Source organism: Panthera tigris, chromosome B4 (assembly GCF_018350195.1).
Source record: "Panthera tigris isolate Pti1 chromosome B4, P.tigris_Pti1_mat1.1, whole genome shotgun sequence".
Classification (NCBI taxonomy): Eukaryota; Metazoa; Chordata; class Mammalia; order Carnivora; family Felidae; genus Panthera; species Panthera tigris.
In genome coordinates this window covers 14,208,944-14,228,304 of record NC_056666.1, presented here as the reverse complement: position 1 = coordinate 14,228,304, position 19,361 = coordinate 14,208,944, and the positions used below count along the sequence as shown (strand labels likewise).

General features: G+C 41.0%; 1 protein-coding gene across 1 annotated transcript in view; it reads left to right on the top strand.

Moving 5' to 3' along the window:
* ITGA8 (integrin subunit alpha 8) overlaps positions 1-19,063 on the top strand; it is a 187,662-nt gene extending 168,599 nt beyond the window's left edge. Inside the window, exons 28-30 of the mRNA XM_042991143.1 lie at positions 4,646-4,747; positions 14,419-14,541; positions 16,218-19,063. Coding sequence (XP_042847077.1) covers positions 4,646-4,747; positions 14,419-14,541; positions 16,218-16,304 — 312 coding nt within the window. The 3' untranslated portion in view covers positions 16,305-19,063. The remainder of the gene's footprint in view (positions 1-4,645; positions 4,748-14,418; positions 14,542-16,217) is intronic.
* The last annotated feature ends 298 nt before the right edge of the window (positions 19,064-19,361 follow it).

Genomic DNA, 19,361 nt, shown 5'->3' with positions numbered 1-19,361 from the left:
CTAAACCATTATTTATCCATTCACTCAACAAATATCAACAACTATGCACCAGGCACTGCTTTCTAGTACCATGTACGTTCCATCAATTTGCTCATGGTCCCTGTACTTTGGGGCTGTTACTTCTGATCTCAGCGTTGAGGAGTTGAGAGGAGGAGTCTTGCTGAATTCCCAAGCCCATGCGCTCTCAATGATGACCATCCATCCCTTCTATTACTTTGGGTATCATCACATCGTACTGAAATAAGGGAGAATAACTTCGGTGGAGCAGGACTAAAATCATTACAACACCACAGTCAAGGGAAACATGATTGTTTTCGATGTCATGTGTCAGTTCTGTGATGTTAATCTATTCCGGCAGGAGGACTTCAGAGGGAAAGTTGCATCTTGGGGCTGGGCTCCCAGGTAGGTCAGTAGGTTAAGTGTCCAACTTCGGCTCAGGTCACAATCTCACAGTTCATGGGTTTGAGCCCCGCATCAGGCTCTGTGCTGACAGCTCAGAACCTGGAACCTGCTTAGGATTCTGTGCCTCCCTCTCTCTCTCTCTGACCCTCCCCTGCTCACACACACAAACACTCTCTCTCTCTCTTTCAAAAATAAACATTAAAAAAAAAAAAAAGAAAATTCCATCTTCATTTTCCTGTTAAGGATGACCCAGTAAGTCTGGAAGAAGTCAATACCAATTGAGGAAGTTTGCAAACTATAAATATTTAGCACAAGCAGAGTCAAACCAGAACAATCTGCAGGGACGTTCTTAAGTCCTATCGGAACAAAGTACCACTTTGATACCAGATACCAGAGAGAGTGGCCCAAGTCACCAGCATTTACCCTCAGCCATAGCCCAAATTTCGGTACCCCCCACCCCCAGTTTCTGCTTATTCCTGTCTTGGAATGTGACTGCCAAAGAGGAGTGTTTTATTGCAATCTCTCTCTCCCTCCTTCCCTCCCTCCCTCCCCACCCTCCCAAAGAATATACTATATACTGGAGGTCATGCAATCCAGAAGGAGGTAAACATTTTCTGCCTTCCTAATCCAAACTAGAAAGTTTACAATTCTTGCATGACATGATTTGCTGCATTGTGTTTGTTTCTGTCCAGTTGGTGAACGTGCAAACTGGTCAGAAAAAGATTTTATTTAGGTTAATCCTAAATGACACCCTGTCCTGTGACTGTTGCTTAAAACAATCCTTCACAGTGTAAGATTTTACCAGTAAAATCTTTGTCGTCTCACAAGGCTTTGTTTCTGGTAAATGTTGAGAACTTACACATGGGCTGTGTGGTCAAAAACAATTCTTGAGAAGGAATTAAGCAGTGGGAAGGTGGGAAGGAAAGAACTCATGATGTTACTAGCCACACTCTGTATTTAACCAGTTCAAAAGCCTCACTCTCCGTTTGTTACCAACTAGAGGACTTTTATTAGTACCAAGACCATAAGCAAATCATTGTGCACAAGTGAATAACAGAGGCAGCTAGTGAGCTGAAAACCAGGGTATAAATGACGCAGCCATAACAGGAATTGGGCATTTTCTGAGGATTGACTGCTAGCTGGGGCAGGTTGAAGGTCTGAGATATTGTCGAGGGATATTAACTCCAGCTGCTTTTTCAATCCTATTGCAGCTACATGAATAGATTGCTATATGGAAGAAGAGATTTTTTGTTTTGTTTTGTTTTTTGAGAGTGATAGCAGGGGAGAGGGGGAAGGAGAGGCGGGGGACAGGAGAGAGAGAGAGAGCGAGAGTGAGAGCGAGAGAGAGAGAGAGAGAGAGAGATTGTGCAGAGCCCGATGTGGGGCTCCATCCCATGACTGTGAGATAGTGACCTGAGCCAAAATCAAGAGTCAGACGCTTAAGCAAGAGCCACCCAGACGCCCCATGATTTATTTTAATAATAAGAATAATGGGGGTGCCTGGGTGGCTCAGTTGGTTGAGCCACCGACTTCGGCTCAGGTCATGATCTCACCGTTTGGGAGCTCAAGCCCCGTGTCGGGCTCTGTGCTGACAGCTCAGAGCCTGGAGCCTGCTTCTGATTCTGTGTCTCCCTCTCTCGCTGCCCCTCCCCCACTCGTGCTCTCTGTCTCAGAAATAAACATTAAAAAAATGTTTAATAACAAGAATAATGTAGTTATGTAAAGACCATGGCGGAAAGCATTCACCTTTAAACATGGAATGAATCTGCTCCCAACTATTGTTCACGAATTAAATACTTATCTGCACCATGCCTTTGACCTGCATCCACAAGAGGAGTGAATCCTTGGTGTGCCCAGCTGACCGAAGCCTAATAGCTGACGTTTCTCATTCCTTAGTGCTCTAGAGCATCTTAGAAAAATGGGCAAAAATACATTTTCCTACTGAAAAGAGTGGCAGAAACATTGTTTTGGAGAATAAAGAGTAGATCAGGGGCGCCTGGGTGGCTCAGTCAGTTGAGCATCCCAACTCTTGATTTCAGCTCAGGTCATGATCCCAGAGTTGTGGAATCCAGCCCCACACTGGGCTCCACGCTGAGTGTGGAGCCTGCTTAAGGTTCTCTCTCTGTCTCTCCCTGTGCCCCTCTTCCCTGCTCACAGTCTCTCTCACAAAAAGAAAGATAAAAAATTAAAAAATCACCAAGTGCACACAAAATTTTATTAGCCGGGTTTTCCACATTAAAAAAATTTTTTTTAACTTTTATTTATTTTTAAGACAGAGCACAAGCAGGGGAGGGACAGAGAGAGAGAGGGAGTCACAGAATCTGAAGAAGCCTCCAGGCTCTGAACTGTCAGCACAGAGCCCGAAGCAGGGTTCAAACTCACAGGCTGTGAAATCATGACCTGAGCCGAAGTCAGACACTCAACCAACTGAGCCACCCAGGTGCCCCAAGGTTTTCCACGTTCTAAAAAACACTTCTCACATAAACAAACAAAAAATCCAGCTTTCGGGTAAAATGGAAAAGCCAGGAGACAGGAGCCACCAAAAAAAGAATTTTTTCCAAATGAATAAAGTTACTTATCCTGGAATGTTAGGGTAGAAAGAAAGAAAAAGTTGAAGATAGAGTGACTTCAAGTATTTAAAAGTTTTGCATGGTCTAGCCTATGCTTATCATCTAGAGGAAATGGGGTTTATTGAAGGGAGGGAAAAATTCAGCCACAGGGGAAAAAAAAAAAGAACTTTGTAAAAAAAAATGTAAACAAAATTATTACAATACAACCTGATGGACGAAGGGAGGGGAAAAATTCAGCCACAGGGGGGAAAAAAAAAAAGAACTTTGTAAAAAAAAAATGTAAACAAAATTATTACAATACAACCTGATGGACTGGCCGCAAGCAACCCAACATTGGATTATAGGTGGGGAAGTGCTCATCAATGTTTAATAAACTGTTCTGGGGGAGCGGGAGAAAAGCTCCAATATGTAGCATTTGCTGATTCCCATGGTGTAAATATCCCCACCATGGCCGATTTCAAGCTGCCAACACAATGTCACCAAATACGGAATTGGGAGGTGAGGCTCCTGTACACCATCATGTAGTATTTCCACTCCCAGGTCCAATAGACCTAAATAATATCCAGAGCACAGATACCAGTAAAATATAATAAAATAATTAAGAAATAGTGAGCTTTGAGTGTGTATTACCTTTTTAAAAATATAATTTTCTGAAGGTTATGTATATTTAAACTTTAATACTGGTTCTGTTTAACTACTGATACTCAAAACTGCTGAAATTTTAACACTCTGCTCTCAAGAGCCTTGTGAGCCAATTACAGCCCAAGACTGGATAGCTGTAATCACTGTCTCAAGTTAAATGGAGGAGAACCACAGAGGCTTACATTCTCAAAACGGCTCTCCTTGACTTGCTCTTAAATATTTTCCTTTGGCTTTAATCAACAGTTAATGTGAGAACCAATTAAACAAACAGACAAAAACTTATGCTGAAAAGTTCTCTCAAAAACGCCATGGCTCTAAGTCTGTGGTTCTTAACCAAAGGGATTTTGCTTCCCAGGGGACATTGGCAATAATTACAGATATTTTTGGTTATCACACCTGGGGTTGAGGTGCTACTGGCATCTAGTGGGTAAAGACCACAGCTGCTGCTATACGTCCTGCAGTGTTCAGGACAGTCCCGCATTCAACCCAAATCCTAACAGTACTGAGACTGAGAGAGCCTTCCTGGGTCCTCTGATAAGATGAAATGTGATAAATTCCTTTATAATTTACTACCAGTCTCTCTCCTAAAACGGTTCCCTCTATCATATAATAAGAGTTTTGTAACTCATTATACCTCCCTTTTGTTCTTCACTAGCAGCAACTGTAGTAATCCTTGTGCTGACTCCTTTCAGGGACTCTGATGTTCTGCTTTTATTCTAACATCATTGAACCAAGTCTTTTGTTAATAAGACAAATTCTTTTCAGAACTAAGAAGAGGATGGATTGTTGGGGGGACGGTTGGATGGACAGTTGCATGGATATCTACAAAGATGTCTGGATGGATGGATGGATGGATGGATGGATGGATGGATCATAGGATGGGGAAAAAATTTATTTCAAGAGAGAAAAAGAAGAAAGAAAGAAGGTGGAATTTTGCTTTGGAAATGGGAGACACTGAAAACAGTTGGCTGCCATTGTAACTTCTAAAAGATTTACTTGGAATATATTTAAATATATATTTTTAATTTCAGAGAAAAAATGATCCCTATTCTCTTGCATCCCTGGTGTCCTTCAAAGTTAAGAAGATGCCTTATCAAGATCAGCCAGCAAAACTCCCAGAGGGGAGCATAGGAGTAAGTATCTGAAAAATATAGACGCACAATAATTTCACTGAACTAATCATTTTTTAAATCACTATTCAACTTGTGCTACATTTAAGTGCTTATTACATTAACTTGAGAAACTTGAGAGTGCAGGACTAATACCACTTTTCTTTAAGTTTATTGATTTATTTTGAGAGAGAGAGAGAGAGAAAGCAGGGGAGGGGCAGAGAGAGAGGGAGACAGAATCTCAAGCATGCTCAACGCTGTCAGGGAAGAGCCTGAGGCGGGGCTTGAACTTCACAAACCATGAGATCATGACCTGAGCCGAGATCAAGAGTTGGATCCTTTATCACCTAAGCCACCCAGGTGCCCCAGACTAATATCACTTTTTAATCAAGCCATTTTGTTTGAAAGGAGCCCAGATAGCAATGATCATTATATTGAAATTGCCCCGATTGTTTAATTGTTTATTTATTTACTTCTTTTCTGATTGTTTAACTTTAAGGACAGCATGGTGAGTGAGGTGGGGAGGAAGGAGTCTCTTCCTTAGGGACAGCTGGATGACCTTAGACAGTCATCTTTCCTTTCTAGGCAAAGAACTATAATTTTTGCCTGAAAAGAAAAGGACACTATGAGCTTCATTTGAATGAAATGTTATTTTCAAATTGAGGCTATCAAACATTACTGACACCCAACTCAGACCTGCTGAGTTAGAATCTTCATTTTCTCAAAATCATCAGGGCATCGTGTACCCAGAACAATTTGAGAAGCACTGCTGTGGATGGTATATAAGTTGATACTATCATAATGTGTCTTATCAGCCTAGGTCTTAAATGTAATTATAAAATTTAATCTTTCTATAGCCTGATCTACTTTCAGCCATTTAAATTAGATGAATCCATTGATTAGTGATTTGCAACTCTTGAGTATGCAAAGAAGCATCACTCATGTGACTTTAAAGATAAAAACATGCTAAGACCTCACCCCAAACATCAGGATTCAGTAGGTCTGGCACTGTGCTTTAAAAGCGCCTGGGTGGCTCAGACAGTTAAGCATCCAACTTGTAATTTCGGCTCAGGTCGTAATCTCGCAGTTGGTAAGACTGAGCCCCACGGTGGGCTCTGTGTTGATGGTGTAGAGCCTGCTGGGATTCTCTCTCTGCCCCTGCCCTGTGCTCACTCTTTCTCTCAAAAACAAAACAAAACAAAAAAACCCCAAAACATTGAAAGCACTGAGAATCTCTAGCACCTAGTCTGGCAGCACGGAGCAAGACCCACATTTCCAATGTGTTTCAAAACACATTCTCCGGGGGGCGCCTGGGTGGCTCAGTCGGTTGAGCGGCCGGCTTCCGCTCAGGTCATGATCTCGGGGTCCGTGAGTTCGAGCCCCGTGTTGGGCTCTGTGCTGACAGCTCAGAGCCTGGAGCCTGTTTCCAATTCTGTGTCTCCCTCTCTCTCTGACCCTCCCCTGTTCATGCTGTCTCTCCCTGTCTCAAAAATAAATAAAACGTTTAAAAAAAAATTGAAAAACAGTTTAAAAAAAAAAAAACACATTCTCCGGGCTTCATCCTGGCTCCGCCCACTCTAATTAAGAAACTTTCAGGAAATCACTCTGCTTCGCTGGGGCTATTAACCATATTCACCTGAAGGCATTGTCAAGAAGGTTAATAAAATGATGTCTGAGGAGCCCAAGCATTACACCTAGAACAAGGTATTCAAGTCAGTAATAGCAACCCTCCCAAAATGCCTTACCCTCTCCCTCTAGGTTGAGGAAGCCCAAACTGGAAATGTCAAAGTATTTGAGTAAACATTGGTGGCATTTGAAAGTAAGCACTGCCACATCTTTCTTTATGTGGCTCATTTCTCTTTCCTTAGCAAGATGTCTACCACAGTTTGGATTTATGTTCAACCTAGAAGACAGAGGCTTTGGGTTTTTAATATAGGATGTTCTTCCGAAGAGGTTCAAAGGCTTGTTGCTCTAAGGGAGATAAATCTGGGTCCCTTTGTTTTCTCCGAGCATGTGTTTCATAAAAGAAACATATGTTACAGTCAGTCCCATCAACAGTATTGTGTCTTTCTGCACTGGCCACAGGTGACAGCCTGCTGTTCTCAACCCATCTCAAAAGATCCACAAAATCATCAGATACATGTGCTTCCCCCATCCCCACCACTCCTGTCATTGCATTTTTCAAAAGCCTTGTTATCTGGGGTGAATGATTTACCACATCATGAATATGAAGGTTATTGGGAAAACATTTCGGAATGAAGGTTCTCTGAGGTCTCGCAGATCTGCCCCACCCCACGCTCAAGGGAAATGATTTTCCTGTGGCTTGCTTTGAGAGGACTGGGCTTTGGGCTGGCTGATGTTTTCTTCTAGCAAGTTCTTCTCAAAGGTCTTTCTTATATGGAAAAGAAAGCAGCAGAAGAGAATTGCTTTAAGGCACTAAATCAGTTGGAATGGGTAGTTGGGAATCATAATTATGAACCCCAATCCCTACTCTGCCATTGGGTAAACCTTCTCGGATACTTTTTTTGTGATGAGCCTAGAGACTGGTGGCTTGTTTTCCTAGGCCCTTGTGCGGGTTGATTAGTTTGTTTGTACTTCCTTGGCAACAAGGTCATGATTCAGCCATTTTTTTGAGCCCGGTGTGAGCTTCTTTGAAGAAGAGAGCAATCCCCATTTGCTACCTGCAGCATGTCTGTTTGTGACAAATGAACTCATGAAGCACGACTCTGGCCGTGTTCAGAGGTGAGGGAAAGGTTGCATGAGGCAAGGAATAAACTGAACACAGAGTCATTAAAGCGCAGCAGAGAAAAAAACAGGATTCAGTCATTTGAACACTTTGCTTAATAATCATCTTTGGCATTTGTATGTGGTGCCACTGAAGCCAAATTCTATAATTTACATCCAGAAAAGGAATATTATTGTCTAGTAACTGCAATTGTAGTTGTTATAAACTAGTTAGCGAAAATCTTTCCTTAAACCTCCTACAGGGGTGCCTGGGTGGCTCAGGTCACTATCTTGCGGTTTGAGTTCAAGCCCGCGTCGGCCTCTGTACTGACAGCTCAGAGCCTGGAGCTTGCTTTGGATTCTGTGTCTCCCTCTCTCTCTCTCCCCCGTTCATGCTCTGTCTCTCTCTCTCTCTAAAAAATAAACATTAAAAAATATTTTGAAAGCAAAAACCTCATACAGAAACTGTAAATCCATTTCATTGCTAGCACAGCTTTAGAACCTTAAAATAGAGTTATTATATTCAACAATTATTTGTGGAGTTCAAACTGCTTATCTCATAGGGGCTATTGAAATGTTAAAATGTGTGTTCAGCTGGTCCACTTTATGTTATTATTTTATTCTAAATGGCACTGTAGGTAGGGCATCTTGGTACATTTAAACCATTCTTGCGACCCCTATGAAGTATGTTTACACAAGATTTTGTGAGACATAAATACAGATGTCAACATTAATTACAGTTGCAAATACAAGGGAGCTTTTTCCTTCTACCTTGGTATTTTGTCAAATATACAAAAACATATCATAAACGTCAATGATAAAATGTAGGCATATTAAAAAGTTATGTATGGTCCTTCAACCGTAATAAAGAACAACGAGATTTATGACATGATGAAGGTAAGATTAAATGTTCCCTACTTAGCATCACTTTAAGAAAGTTTAAATTCCATTTATAATTTATGGATCTCACTTCCTAAGATTGCAGATAATTATAATAAGTGAATTGTTAAAATTTTATACTATTTCTTTATTTTTTTTTTTTTAATTTTTTTTTTCAACGTTTTTTATTTATTTTTGGGACAGAGAGAGACAGAGCATGAACGGGGGAGGGGCAGAGAGAGAGGGAGACACAGAATCGGAAACAGGCTCCAGGCTCCGAGCCATCAGCCCAGAGCCCGACGCGGGGCCCGAACTCACGGACCGCGAGATCGTGACCTGGCTGAAGTCGGACGCTTAACCGACTGCGCCACCCAGGCGCCCCTATACTATTTCTTTAAATAGCTACAGGTTCTTGATACATAAAGATGAATTGAAACAGTTTGTTGATTGGTTGGCACACACTTAAGTTTTTCACCCTAAATTTTAAGTACTTCAGTTAGTCAACATTACCCTTCTTTCTTTTATTTTTTTTAATGTTTTTCTTAATTGATATTTGAGAGAGAGAGAGAGAGAGAGAGAGAGACAGAGCATGAGTGGGGGAGGGGCAGAGAGATGGAGAATCTGAAATGGGCTCCAGGCTCTGGGCTACGAGCTGTCAGCACAGATCCCGACACAGGGCTCAAAGTCACGAGCAGTGAGATCATGACCTGAGCCAAAGTCAGACACTTAACCGCTTAACCGACTGAGCCACCCAGGTGCCCCTACCCTTCTTTCTGAAAGCAGTTAAAATATATAATCACTTGCTCGTATTTTTAAAGGAAACCTTTAGTCCTCAATACACCCTTTCTGCCATCGGACCACCTTCTAGATGAATGATTCTTACAAGGAGGGGCTTAGGTAATTGGGCAAATCACACCTTTGTGTGAGACTATACAGAATGTTCTAGAGCTATGTAGTCCAGTATGGTAGCCATCAGCCACAGGTGGATAGTGAGTACCTGAGATGTAGCCACTGTGACTGAAGAAGTAAACTAGAAGTTTGACTTCATTTTAACTCATTTAAATGTAAACCTAAAAACTGTAGCAGTCTAAGATTTTTTGTCCATTAAATGCAGCTATATTTTTTTGGTGAGACTACATTTTGCTTTTACCACTGAAAATCTGGTTTGTTGTTATATGCTGTAAATATCAAATACACACTGGATTTTGGAGACTTCGTTAAAAAAAAAAAAAGAATTTAAAACGTCTTGTGGAGGGGCGCCTGGGTGGCTCAGTCGGTTAAGCATATGACTTGAGCTCAGGTCATGATCTCATGGTTTGTGGGTTCGAGCCCCACGTCAAGCTCTGTGCTGACAGCTCAGAGCCAGGAGCCTGCTTCACATTCTGTGTCTCTCTCTCTCTTTTCCCCTCCCCTGCTTGGGCTCAGTCTCTCAAAAATGAATAATGTTTAAAAAAAATAAAAAACAAAAATAAATAAAATGTCTTGTGGATATTTTTATTATCAACTACATGTTGACATGATAATAGTTTGGATATTTAGGGTTAAATAAATTATTAAAATTAATGTCTCATCTTTCTTTTTCCTTTTTCAAAAAATTCCTAAGTCACACACGTGGCTTGCATTATATTTCTGTTGGACAGCACTCATCTATTGCAGGGTTATACAAGGTTCCAGTTTGGAGCTGGTGATAATAGCTACAGAGCTCCAGAGAACATTGGAGTGTTAAATCAGTCTTATTTGAAATGAGTGAAAAATTATTACAGTAAATTAGTGTTTAGTCATGACAAACTCTGACAATTAAGATCTGTTTTTCTTACTATTTACTTTCCAATGGATAATGTAAGCTTCTTGTGGGCTTATCAAAACGAGCTGCAATGGGGCACCTGGGTGGCTCAGTCGGTTGAGCGGCCGACTTCGGCTCGGGTCATGATCTCGCGGTCCGTGAGTTTGAGCCCCGCGTCAGGCTCTGTGCTGACAGCTCGGAGCCTGGAGCCTGTTTCGGATTCTGTGTCTCCCTCTCTCTGACACTCCCCCGTTCATGCTCTGTCTCTCTCTGTCTCAAAAATAAACGTTAAAAAATTTAAAAACAAAAACAAAAAAACAAAATGAGCTGCAAGATGAACATAAACAATGAGTAACAAAGCTTCAGTATTTTCCAACATTTTATTTTGTGCCAAGCTTTCCCAAACCATTCTGAAATTTCCAGAGCACTGATACAGATTTAAATAAGCTTTGGTCATATAAAAGTAGTCAATTAAGTCTTTCCCTAGTAAGTTTGCCTGTGCAGTTCAAGTTTCTAATTCATACAAAGCATTGAGTTTCAGGAAAGGCTGGGCTTTACCTATTTCCACCCACGGATGAAATGCCCCCATTGCCATTTATAGACATGAATATGTCACATGACTCCCTGATCAATGTGTTTTCAGAAAGACTTCTCTTTCCAAGACATGTGTGACTCTTCCAATGACGTGTTACACTTGACTCTTCATCCACCTCTTTCCATCAACAACCGATGAGCTCTCCTGCCCTGGATATCTGGAGAAATGCTCTGGGGCAGTGTTGTTGATTTTCCATATTTCCACTGGCCTTGGTGTAGTGACTTCTTGACTAGGCAGCGAAAAGCCTAGATAAGTTTAGGAAAACACCAGGGGCCAAGGAAGGTCTTTGCAGCTGCTCCCATTTTAGATTGAGAAGATTGGGCAGCCTCAGTGCCACATGGATGTCCTAAAGGCAGCTGGCAAGCAAAGCAGAATGCAGGCACAGGAGGAAAGTTTTTGAGTTTGTGTTCTTTTAGAACTCTTTGTCCTTTCCTCCTGGTTAATTACATATGATGATTTACAGGAAATGTACATGACATGTGTAATCTTAACGTTTAAAATACCCAGAGAAGGGGAATGGAGTGGTATTATTTTTTTAATTTTTTTTTTAACGTTTATTTATCTTTGAGACAGAGAGAGACAGAGCATGAACAGGGGAGGGTCAGAGAGACAGGGAGACACAGAATCTGAAACAGGCTCCAGGCTCTGAGCTGTCAGCACAGAGCCCGACGCGGGGCTCAAACTCACGGACCGTGAGATCATGACCTGAGCCGAAGTCAGACGCTTAACCAACTGGGCCACCCAGGTGCCCCATGGAGTGGTATTTTTTAAGTGAGCATAATGTTACTGGGAGCAGACTGATGACAGTTTGGGTGATGAGAATTTCAGAATTTTGGAACTGAATAGGACAGTAGCAATCATCTGGTCTCAGACATTTTTAAGACACTACTGTCAGCACCTTTGGAAGTGAATGCAAACAAAAAGCCAATAGATTTTGTAATTGTACCTATATGCTGTTCTCTGCTTCAAGAGACTCTAATAAGCATATCCTGTTCAATTTAATATTTTATTCATATTTTTCCATCATTGCTGCAAAAAAAAGTCCACATATGTAGCATCATTCTTTGTAAGTGACCTCCCTACCTGTTTCTACAGAATGAGAAGTTTATTTTTTTTTTATTTTTTTAAATGTTTATTTATTTTTGGCAGAGAGAGAGACACAGAGCATGAGCAGGGAGCGGCAGAGAGAGAGAGGGAAACACAGAATCCAAAGCAGGCTCCAGGCTCTGAGCTGTCAGCACAGAGCCCGATTCGGGGCTTGAACTCACAGACCACGAGATCATGACCTGAGCTGAAGTCAGAAGCTCAACTGACTGAGCCATCCAGGTGCCCCAAGAATGAGAAGTTTTTTAAATAACAACATCAAAGCCTACAGTAGCCAAGAAACCCAGCAAAGTTGTTAGTAGCTCTTCTCCCAATCCATTGCTTTTTATTAAACTAACAATGTGAACAGAATAGTCTATGGACTTTCTTTCAACCCTTTTAGCTGTATTACTGTAAAGTACCTACTAGTAAATTTTGGCAATCTCTAACACATGCACCCAATATAGCCTGAAACTATGTTGTTTCCTCAGTGAAATTAGAGTTCGGGGGGAAGAAACATTTATAAGAAACCCCAGAATTGGCCGTGGCTCCAGATTTTCTCTTTCCTGGGCCACCCTAACTGGCCAGTGAATACATACATGATCAATACCATCCCTGGTAGTTTCAAAGTCTGAAATTCTCATTACCAAAATTGTTTGAGTCTGCTTCCAGTAATGTTATTTCATTCTGAAAGATCACCTCATGTCCTTCCTCCAAACACTTTAAGAGGAGGATTGAGCACTGATTTCATAGGTATTAGATGTAATTCACTAAGGGAAAAGAATATAAAGGGAAGTGATTCAGAAGTCATCAGTCCCTATCTTGCTCATGTAGCCATATACATGCAAAGGATTGTTTTAGAGTAAGTCACTTAGGCTGCAGAATCCAGGTGGCATTGTGACTGCTTTCAGTCCTCCAGTGCATCATTTCTTCACATGCCGTGTGTCCTGTCCTTAGACTGCAACAAGCAGGGCAAGAGTAATCCCATCATGGTCATGGAATTGTTGTACTTCCTGCTGATGCGTTGGATGAAATAGGGACTGTGCTGGCAATGGGCATTAACGGGCGAAGGAGGAAGGTATAAATGGTAAGGAGGTTATGGCCAGCCTTTTCCTCACTGAGAGCAGGGAGCAAGTCCCTGGCACTAGTGTGCATGTGGAATGACTAGCAGTCTCACTACTGTTGATGCCTTTGTTTGGTCTGGATATCAATGATGCTTGGGACTGGAGAATTGAGAGAATTAAGTCATCAGTATGTCCGCTGCATAGGGGAAATGGACCAAGATGAAGGAGCAGTGAAAAGCCTAATAAGCTGAGAAAACCAGGGGCAGGATGCTCCAATCTAGTTAAGAAGGCAGAGGAAAGAGGTGATCATGGTCAGGGCCCAATACTTGGGTACAGGCTATGAAAACACCCATACATTTCCAGCCAAGACACATTCCAGAGCCACCAACCTTTGCTATGAGTCCATCATCTCTTGACTAGTGGGTTAGAGAATTGTGACCTAGAGGTCCCAAACATGTATCAGAACTGGACCTATGATCCTTCCAACCAACACAGTTAAAACGAGGAGCACTCTGCCTGGTTTAACGGAGGCAGTGCTTACTTCTCTCTAAAACCAGATAGACCTGCCTGGATGAATAACATTTCAGATCCAAGAATACTTTCATTTCTATTTTCTTTGGCAGAGGTGTTAGCAGCGTGACTGGGTCTCTTGGTTTTGTCTGGGGGTCTACAGCTTCTTTGCCGTCGGGGTCTCCAGAGACACATTTCCCCAGCACGTGGGCAATAGGGGAGCTGCTTCTGCTCATGGGGGAGGGGAGGGGTGGTTCATGGACACTGAGCATGCAGTCCTGCTGGGAAGGTCTTCTTTTCCTCCAAATTCCCTTGCAACAGTGGGGAATGAAATGAGTTCTAACAGCAACCGAAAACTGGATCTAGGATTGAAGGCAACCCCAATGCATCCAGACAATTAGCATTCACTTTGCTTACTCCCATAAACTCCAAGATGGCTAGTGAGGCTGTGGGCCATCATAAACACAGAAGCTAGAGATAAAGAGGTGGTGGCATTAATTAGTTGTGTGACTCACTTAGCTCCTCTGGGACTGAATCTTCTCATCAATAAAATGGGGGGGTAGTGGTGGTTATATTAGGTGATTTCTAATCTTTTTGCACATTCAACAGTCCAGTGGATCCAATTCAACTCACTTCTCAGTGAGGTTAGCCCAGTTCTGTAGAGAAATGTGTGTGGACAGACTTGGCCTTTCATAGGGTCAAGGGCAGTCATTACTGCCACAAAAGGTCCAGCCCAATTTAAGGTCATTCCTTTTCAGCTTGTTGGTTCTCAGTCTTGATCCACTTCAATTCCATTCCAGGGTTTCTGGGCTGTTCTAAGCCAAACACCCACCAAGTGTCTGTAATTAGATCTTCCATTCAACCTAGGAGACCTCAGAATGTGCTGTTTTTTAAGAGTTTATGTTTGAGTTCTGTAGACATTCAGATCTCCCCTAGGATGATTTCAACTATTATATGGATCTTTTCAGAACTACTCCCAGTATTGTATGGTAATTACTACTTTATTTCACCCAACAGTTTTCAAATTTGAGGTCATTTGCTTTATTTTCCATTTCAGATTAAGACATCAGTTATCTGGGCAACCCCAAATGTTTCCTTCTCAATCCCATTATGGGTAATAATACTAGCAATACTTCTCGGATTATTGGTTCTGGCCATCTTAACCTTAGCTTTATGGAAGGTAAGTTTATTTATTTTGTTTTTCTTTTTGAGTAGAGAGGCCACTGAGGGGATTTACAAGGATCCACCTAGTGATTTGAAAAGACAATGCCAGAGGCACGATTTGGGGATTTTTAACAGACATAAAGGGAAAATTGTGTCTTGTTTGTCTTGGCAAACTTACTATGCCTGTGTAGCTGACATTTAAGAAGACCAAGAGTGTTTAATGCTGCTTTTATCTGGAGATTTCTTGTAAATAAATACAGAGAAAGTTAGACTTTCTTAGCTAAGACCTGTGATCTTCTTTCCAATATACTTGTGGTGAAAATGTTACTGTGAAGCCTTCTTTTTCTTGTTTAATTAATCAAGATCTCAAGCTTTTTGCTGACATGGTCCCATCAGCAATTGTTTGAGATGTTTCTTTTTAAGCACCACAAATGCAATTAATATAGTAGTTAACTGATACTTGGACTCTTGGGCCAAATAGATCATGCATGTTATATGCTTGGAATTTTTTTTTTTTTTTTGATCTTGCCAATAAGTCCATCTCCATTAGGAAGGCTTAATGAATTCTTTCATGTGTTTCTGGCCTGAAAACCAACACGACTGCCAAGTTTCACAGACCTTTCCATTCCAAAAAAGAAACAATGGCACAATTACATGACTGTAAGAGTAATTAATCTAGTCACATCTTAGTTAACCACTATTGTTGGGGTTCCCCAAAATCATAGTGTATTTTTATCTTAAAACAATTTGTGGCATGCTTAAAAAATGGAGAAAACCTTGCCATGTGAGCTAAATAACGGCTTTCCTGATCATTATCAATTGTTTTGTGCCATCCTGAGCCTACACGGTCTACTGAATTTTTTACCTTTTGAAATAGACCTTTGTGTTATTCTGTTATTTATACCACCTTTGTTTCCATAAATGATAGTGTGGCAATTGACAGAATATGGTCCTAGTCTTGCAGAAAAAAAAAAAAAAAAAAAAGACAACTCAATAGTTATCAACAAAACCCAATGCATTTGGCTTCTGGTGTAAGAAGCAATAAATAAGAATTGAGGTCAAGATTTCTAGGGAAAGTTAGATTCTCCTAGACCAAATACTAATTTGAAATTCAGGAGGATTAAGATTCTAGAATCACTTCTTCCCCAAGTTGTTGGTTGATCTTTAGAAAGTTACTTAGATGTTCTGGGATTTAAAGGAATGACCTTTCTAGACAAAGAATGACAATCTACTTTTCCTGTATATGCTCTGTGTTCCACAAGTACAGAGGGATATGCAAGTTTCTCCTCTCTTTTTCCTAAATTCCACCCTGAGATAGCCTATGACACACTTCAGGAGAGAGTCCCCCTTCCCTGGCCAGCAGCAGTTAGCACTTCTGCTGGCTCCAAAAAACATGCAGAAAAGCAGAGAGGAAATCTTTGGGCCTTGTTGCTATAATCTCAGGAAAAATATACGAGGTCCCTAAGTGGATTATATAACACAGGGAAATTCTCCCACTAGCACGAACACTCTGCCTTATGCAATAAATTCGTCACCGCAGGTAAAGGATCCTCGGCTTTCCCCTCCTAATTCAGAGAATTGGTCAGATAATATCCACAGAGCTTCAGTTTCTTATAGAAAACACAATAAAGTGAAAATTCTTAGAACGAGGAGTTTCACCCATTCCCAGAACACCGTTTCTCTTTTTCACAGTGCGGATTCTTTGACAGAGCAAGACCACCCCAGGATGACATGAATGACAGGGAACAACTCACAGATGAGAAAACCATTGAGACATGAAAAGCAAAAGCAAAGTTCAAGACACTCGAACACTGGTCCTGTTCAAAGCAAAGAAGGAACATAAAGGTTAAACAAAGGTTTCCCTGTACCCGCCAGCGACCTAGGAAATGGAAGGGCCCCAGAAATATCACCTCATCTGTGCTGCACTTTGGAGAAGATGCCACGGAGCCCAGAGACCCTTCTGGGAGAGGTAACGTCCTCAACACTGTGGAAACCATTAGCCATCACGGAAGACATCTTTTGCTTTAGTCATTCTGCCTTTGGCAGACACTCTGAAATGGGCATGGGAACTCAAGTTGCTTTCCAGGTAAATCCAACTCAAGTCACAGAGATGAACTATTGGAATTACGGTCAACTTCAGAAGGTGAACTAGGACCGAACCTTCCAACACTACTGTATCCAGCGGAATATTTGACACCTCCCTATGGAAAAGAAGCATTTCTAATGAAGTTATGGCTCAGGGAGACAAGCATATGTTGTTGGTACTGTGAAAGTACTTTTGAAACGACAAAGATAATCTTGTAACTGAGGATAACAATTTATTTATTTATTTTCCATGTCTCTGGGCAGATATCCTGGTCATCTAGAAGATTTGGACATTAAGATTTGGTTAGCTGGTTCTCGAAATCACTCACTAAATTTCCTTCTAAGGTAACCATCTGGTGCAGATAAATTCACAGAACATCTTTAGACAGCGCTAAGAAAAAACAGACAGTTTCACTTAATACTTAGCTGCCTGCTACCTGAAATCACTTGGACTCACACTTTCCGAGGACTCACATCTGCTTGATTTAGCTTGGCAAAAAGTTGTATTTATATTTCCTTTCATACAAAAAAAAAAAAAATGCTTTCTATTGACTTAATTAGCAATACACAGATTTCAAGGTCCTCTCACACCTGTGTGGTGTTTAAAAGTAAGGGTAAAATTTCTGAGTCCATTGATACAAAAACAGTTTTACAATATGGGTAAACATTATTTTTAATATCTATAAGGAACAACAGCAATACTTAGCTTGGGATTAAATCACCTATTTCTCTACTATTCCTCAAATCTATATACACAGAGAAGACACATCAAGCATACATGGGAAAGAAATACAAAGTTATGCAGATGTGAGATGAACCCAGAAAAGGGATTCCTAAGAATTTTATTTAGAATTTCCTATTCTAACCTTACTACTCATTTTTACCGCTAATCTTTATAATACACAACTTCAGAAAATAACCTTTATTTAAGCTATTCTCCCATCACCTAAAATTTAACCACCACAGAAAGTTGATGTTTAAAACTCTTGTAAATAATTCATAGTCGTGTGTAATGTCATCATTTCTGAAGTAAACTTGACCAGCCAAAGTTATATAATCTGCACAGTTTTGTAGCCTTTTTATGATCATGAAAAATTACCATGAAGAAATGCTGAACAAATTTTATATTTATGTGCAATATTTTATAGACCTACGTATCTAAAGCATGTATGTTTACACTGGCATTAGTTATTTTTTTAATTAATATCCTATTACATATAATAGAGCAAGTGGACCAAAATCCTTAGGTTTACAAAGCAGTTGGAAAAGTTGTATTCCCAGCGTCAGCAATCACACTTTATTTGAAAGATGAGCCAAACTCACAGACACTAAATTTTCTGTTGTACCTTAGCCTGGAGGCCAGCCATTTGGCTATAGTTGCAGATCTTCCTTGGAAACCAAATGCAAGGCTCATGATACTCTGACGCAGTTCATATTTTTCCCAGTTGTGAATTAAATCCTGTCACGGTAGCAGTTTCAAGTTGTAAGGACAGAAGTCTGGCTCCCAGGGCATATGGCCGACTGTGGGTGAGAACCGCAGGTGCCTCAGAGAGTTTGAGGGTCCCACACCAGCCTCTGCAGGTCTTCTGTGTTAGTCCTCCAGGTAGAATTGGTTTGGCAAGGAGGTGGCTGTCTATATGTGATTGGAGGAGTGCCAAACAGGTTTCTCCGCCCCCACATAACACCCTAACTCTTGTCATCATGCCTGACTTTGGGCCAATAGAGATTAGCTCCTAAGGATTTGGGGTTCTAGAAGGACCCTGAGAAAACCCACCCATTGCCTTTTAAAAGTTAACATTCGTGAAGAAACTCAGAACCCCTAGGGCTACATAAATGTAGGACCCCATGAGCTGGGTCACACAGACACCCGGAGGAAAGGACAGATGCCAGGAACAAGACTAGGACCCGGAACGGAACGAGATCTGAGGTTTCCTCACAGTCTCAGTCAAGAGTGGTCCTCTCTGCAGAGACGGACATTTGACAGAGGACCATCACACACACAGTGGCCCCCTCTGCCACTTTAGATGTGGAAGCAAATGGAGGAAAGGGGGCACCTGAGGTCAGGTGAACCCACCAGTCATCAGTTCCCGAGCAGCACCGCCGCTTAAGGAACACTCTGTCGATGCACTGAGAGTATCTGCTTCTCGCCATAACACTGCCGATCACTTTCATAATTCATGTTGTACCATGCTTCTGTTAGAGTCTATGTATATCTTAGATATCCCTTTTGAAATTCTTACAGCTGGCTTAGAAGACGTGGAAAAAAGGGGCAAATCAAGTTTTATACACTTGGAGATTTTTATACAGTAAATAAACATGGACTAGTCACCACTGAAACCCCCACTTTTTCAACTCCTTTTTTTTTCTTCTTTTATTTAAATACGTATGTAGATATCTGTGAAGATTTTCACATGCCTATTAACCTTGCCACTAATAAAATGAAAAATTAAAGACACGATGACGTACTTGTGGTCTGTTTTGCACACAACGTACAGCTTTCCCACAATAGCAGAGATCAAACGTTTCTATCTTTATGCTTTGATTTTTCATTATTATAAAGACATTTAATGTTGGAAGAAATCTGGAAGAGTGAGAATACAACATTTCTTTGGGATGATGAGAATGTTCTAAACTTAGATTGTGGTGATGTTTGCATAACTCCATGAATACACCAAAAAATACTGAATTGTACACTTTAAATGGGTAAGTTTTATAATATGTGAATTAAATCCCAATAAAGGTATTTAAGAA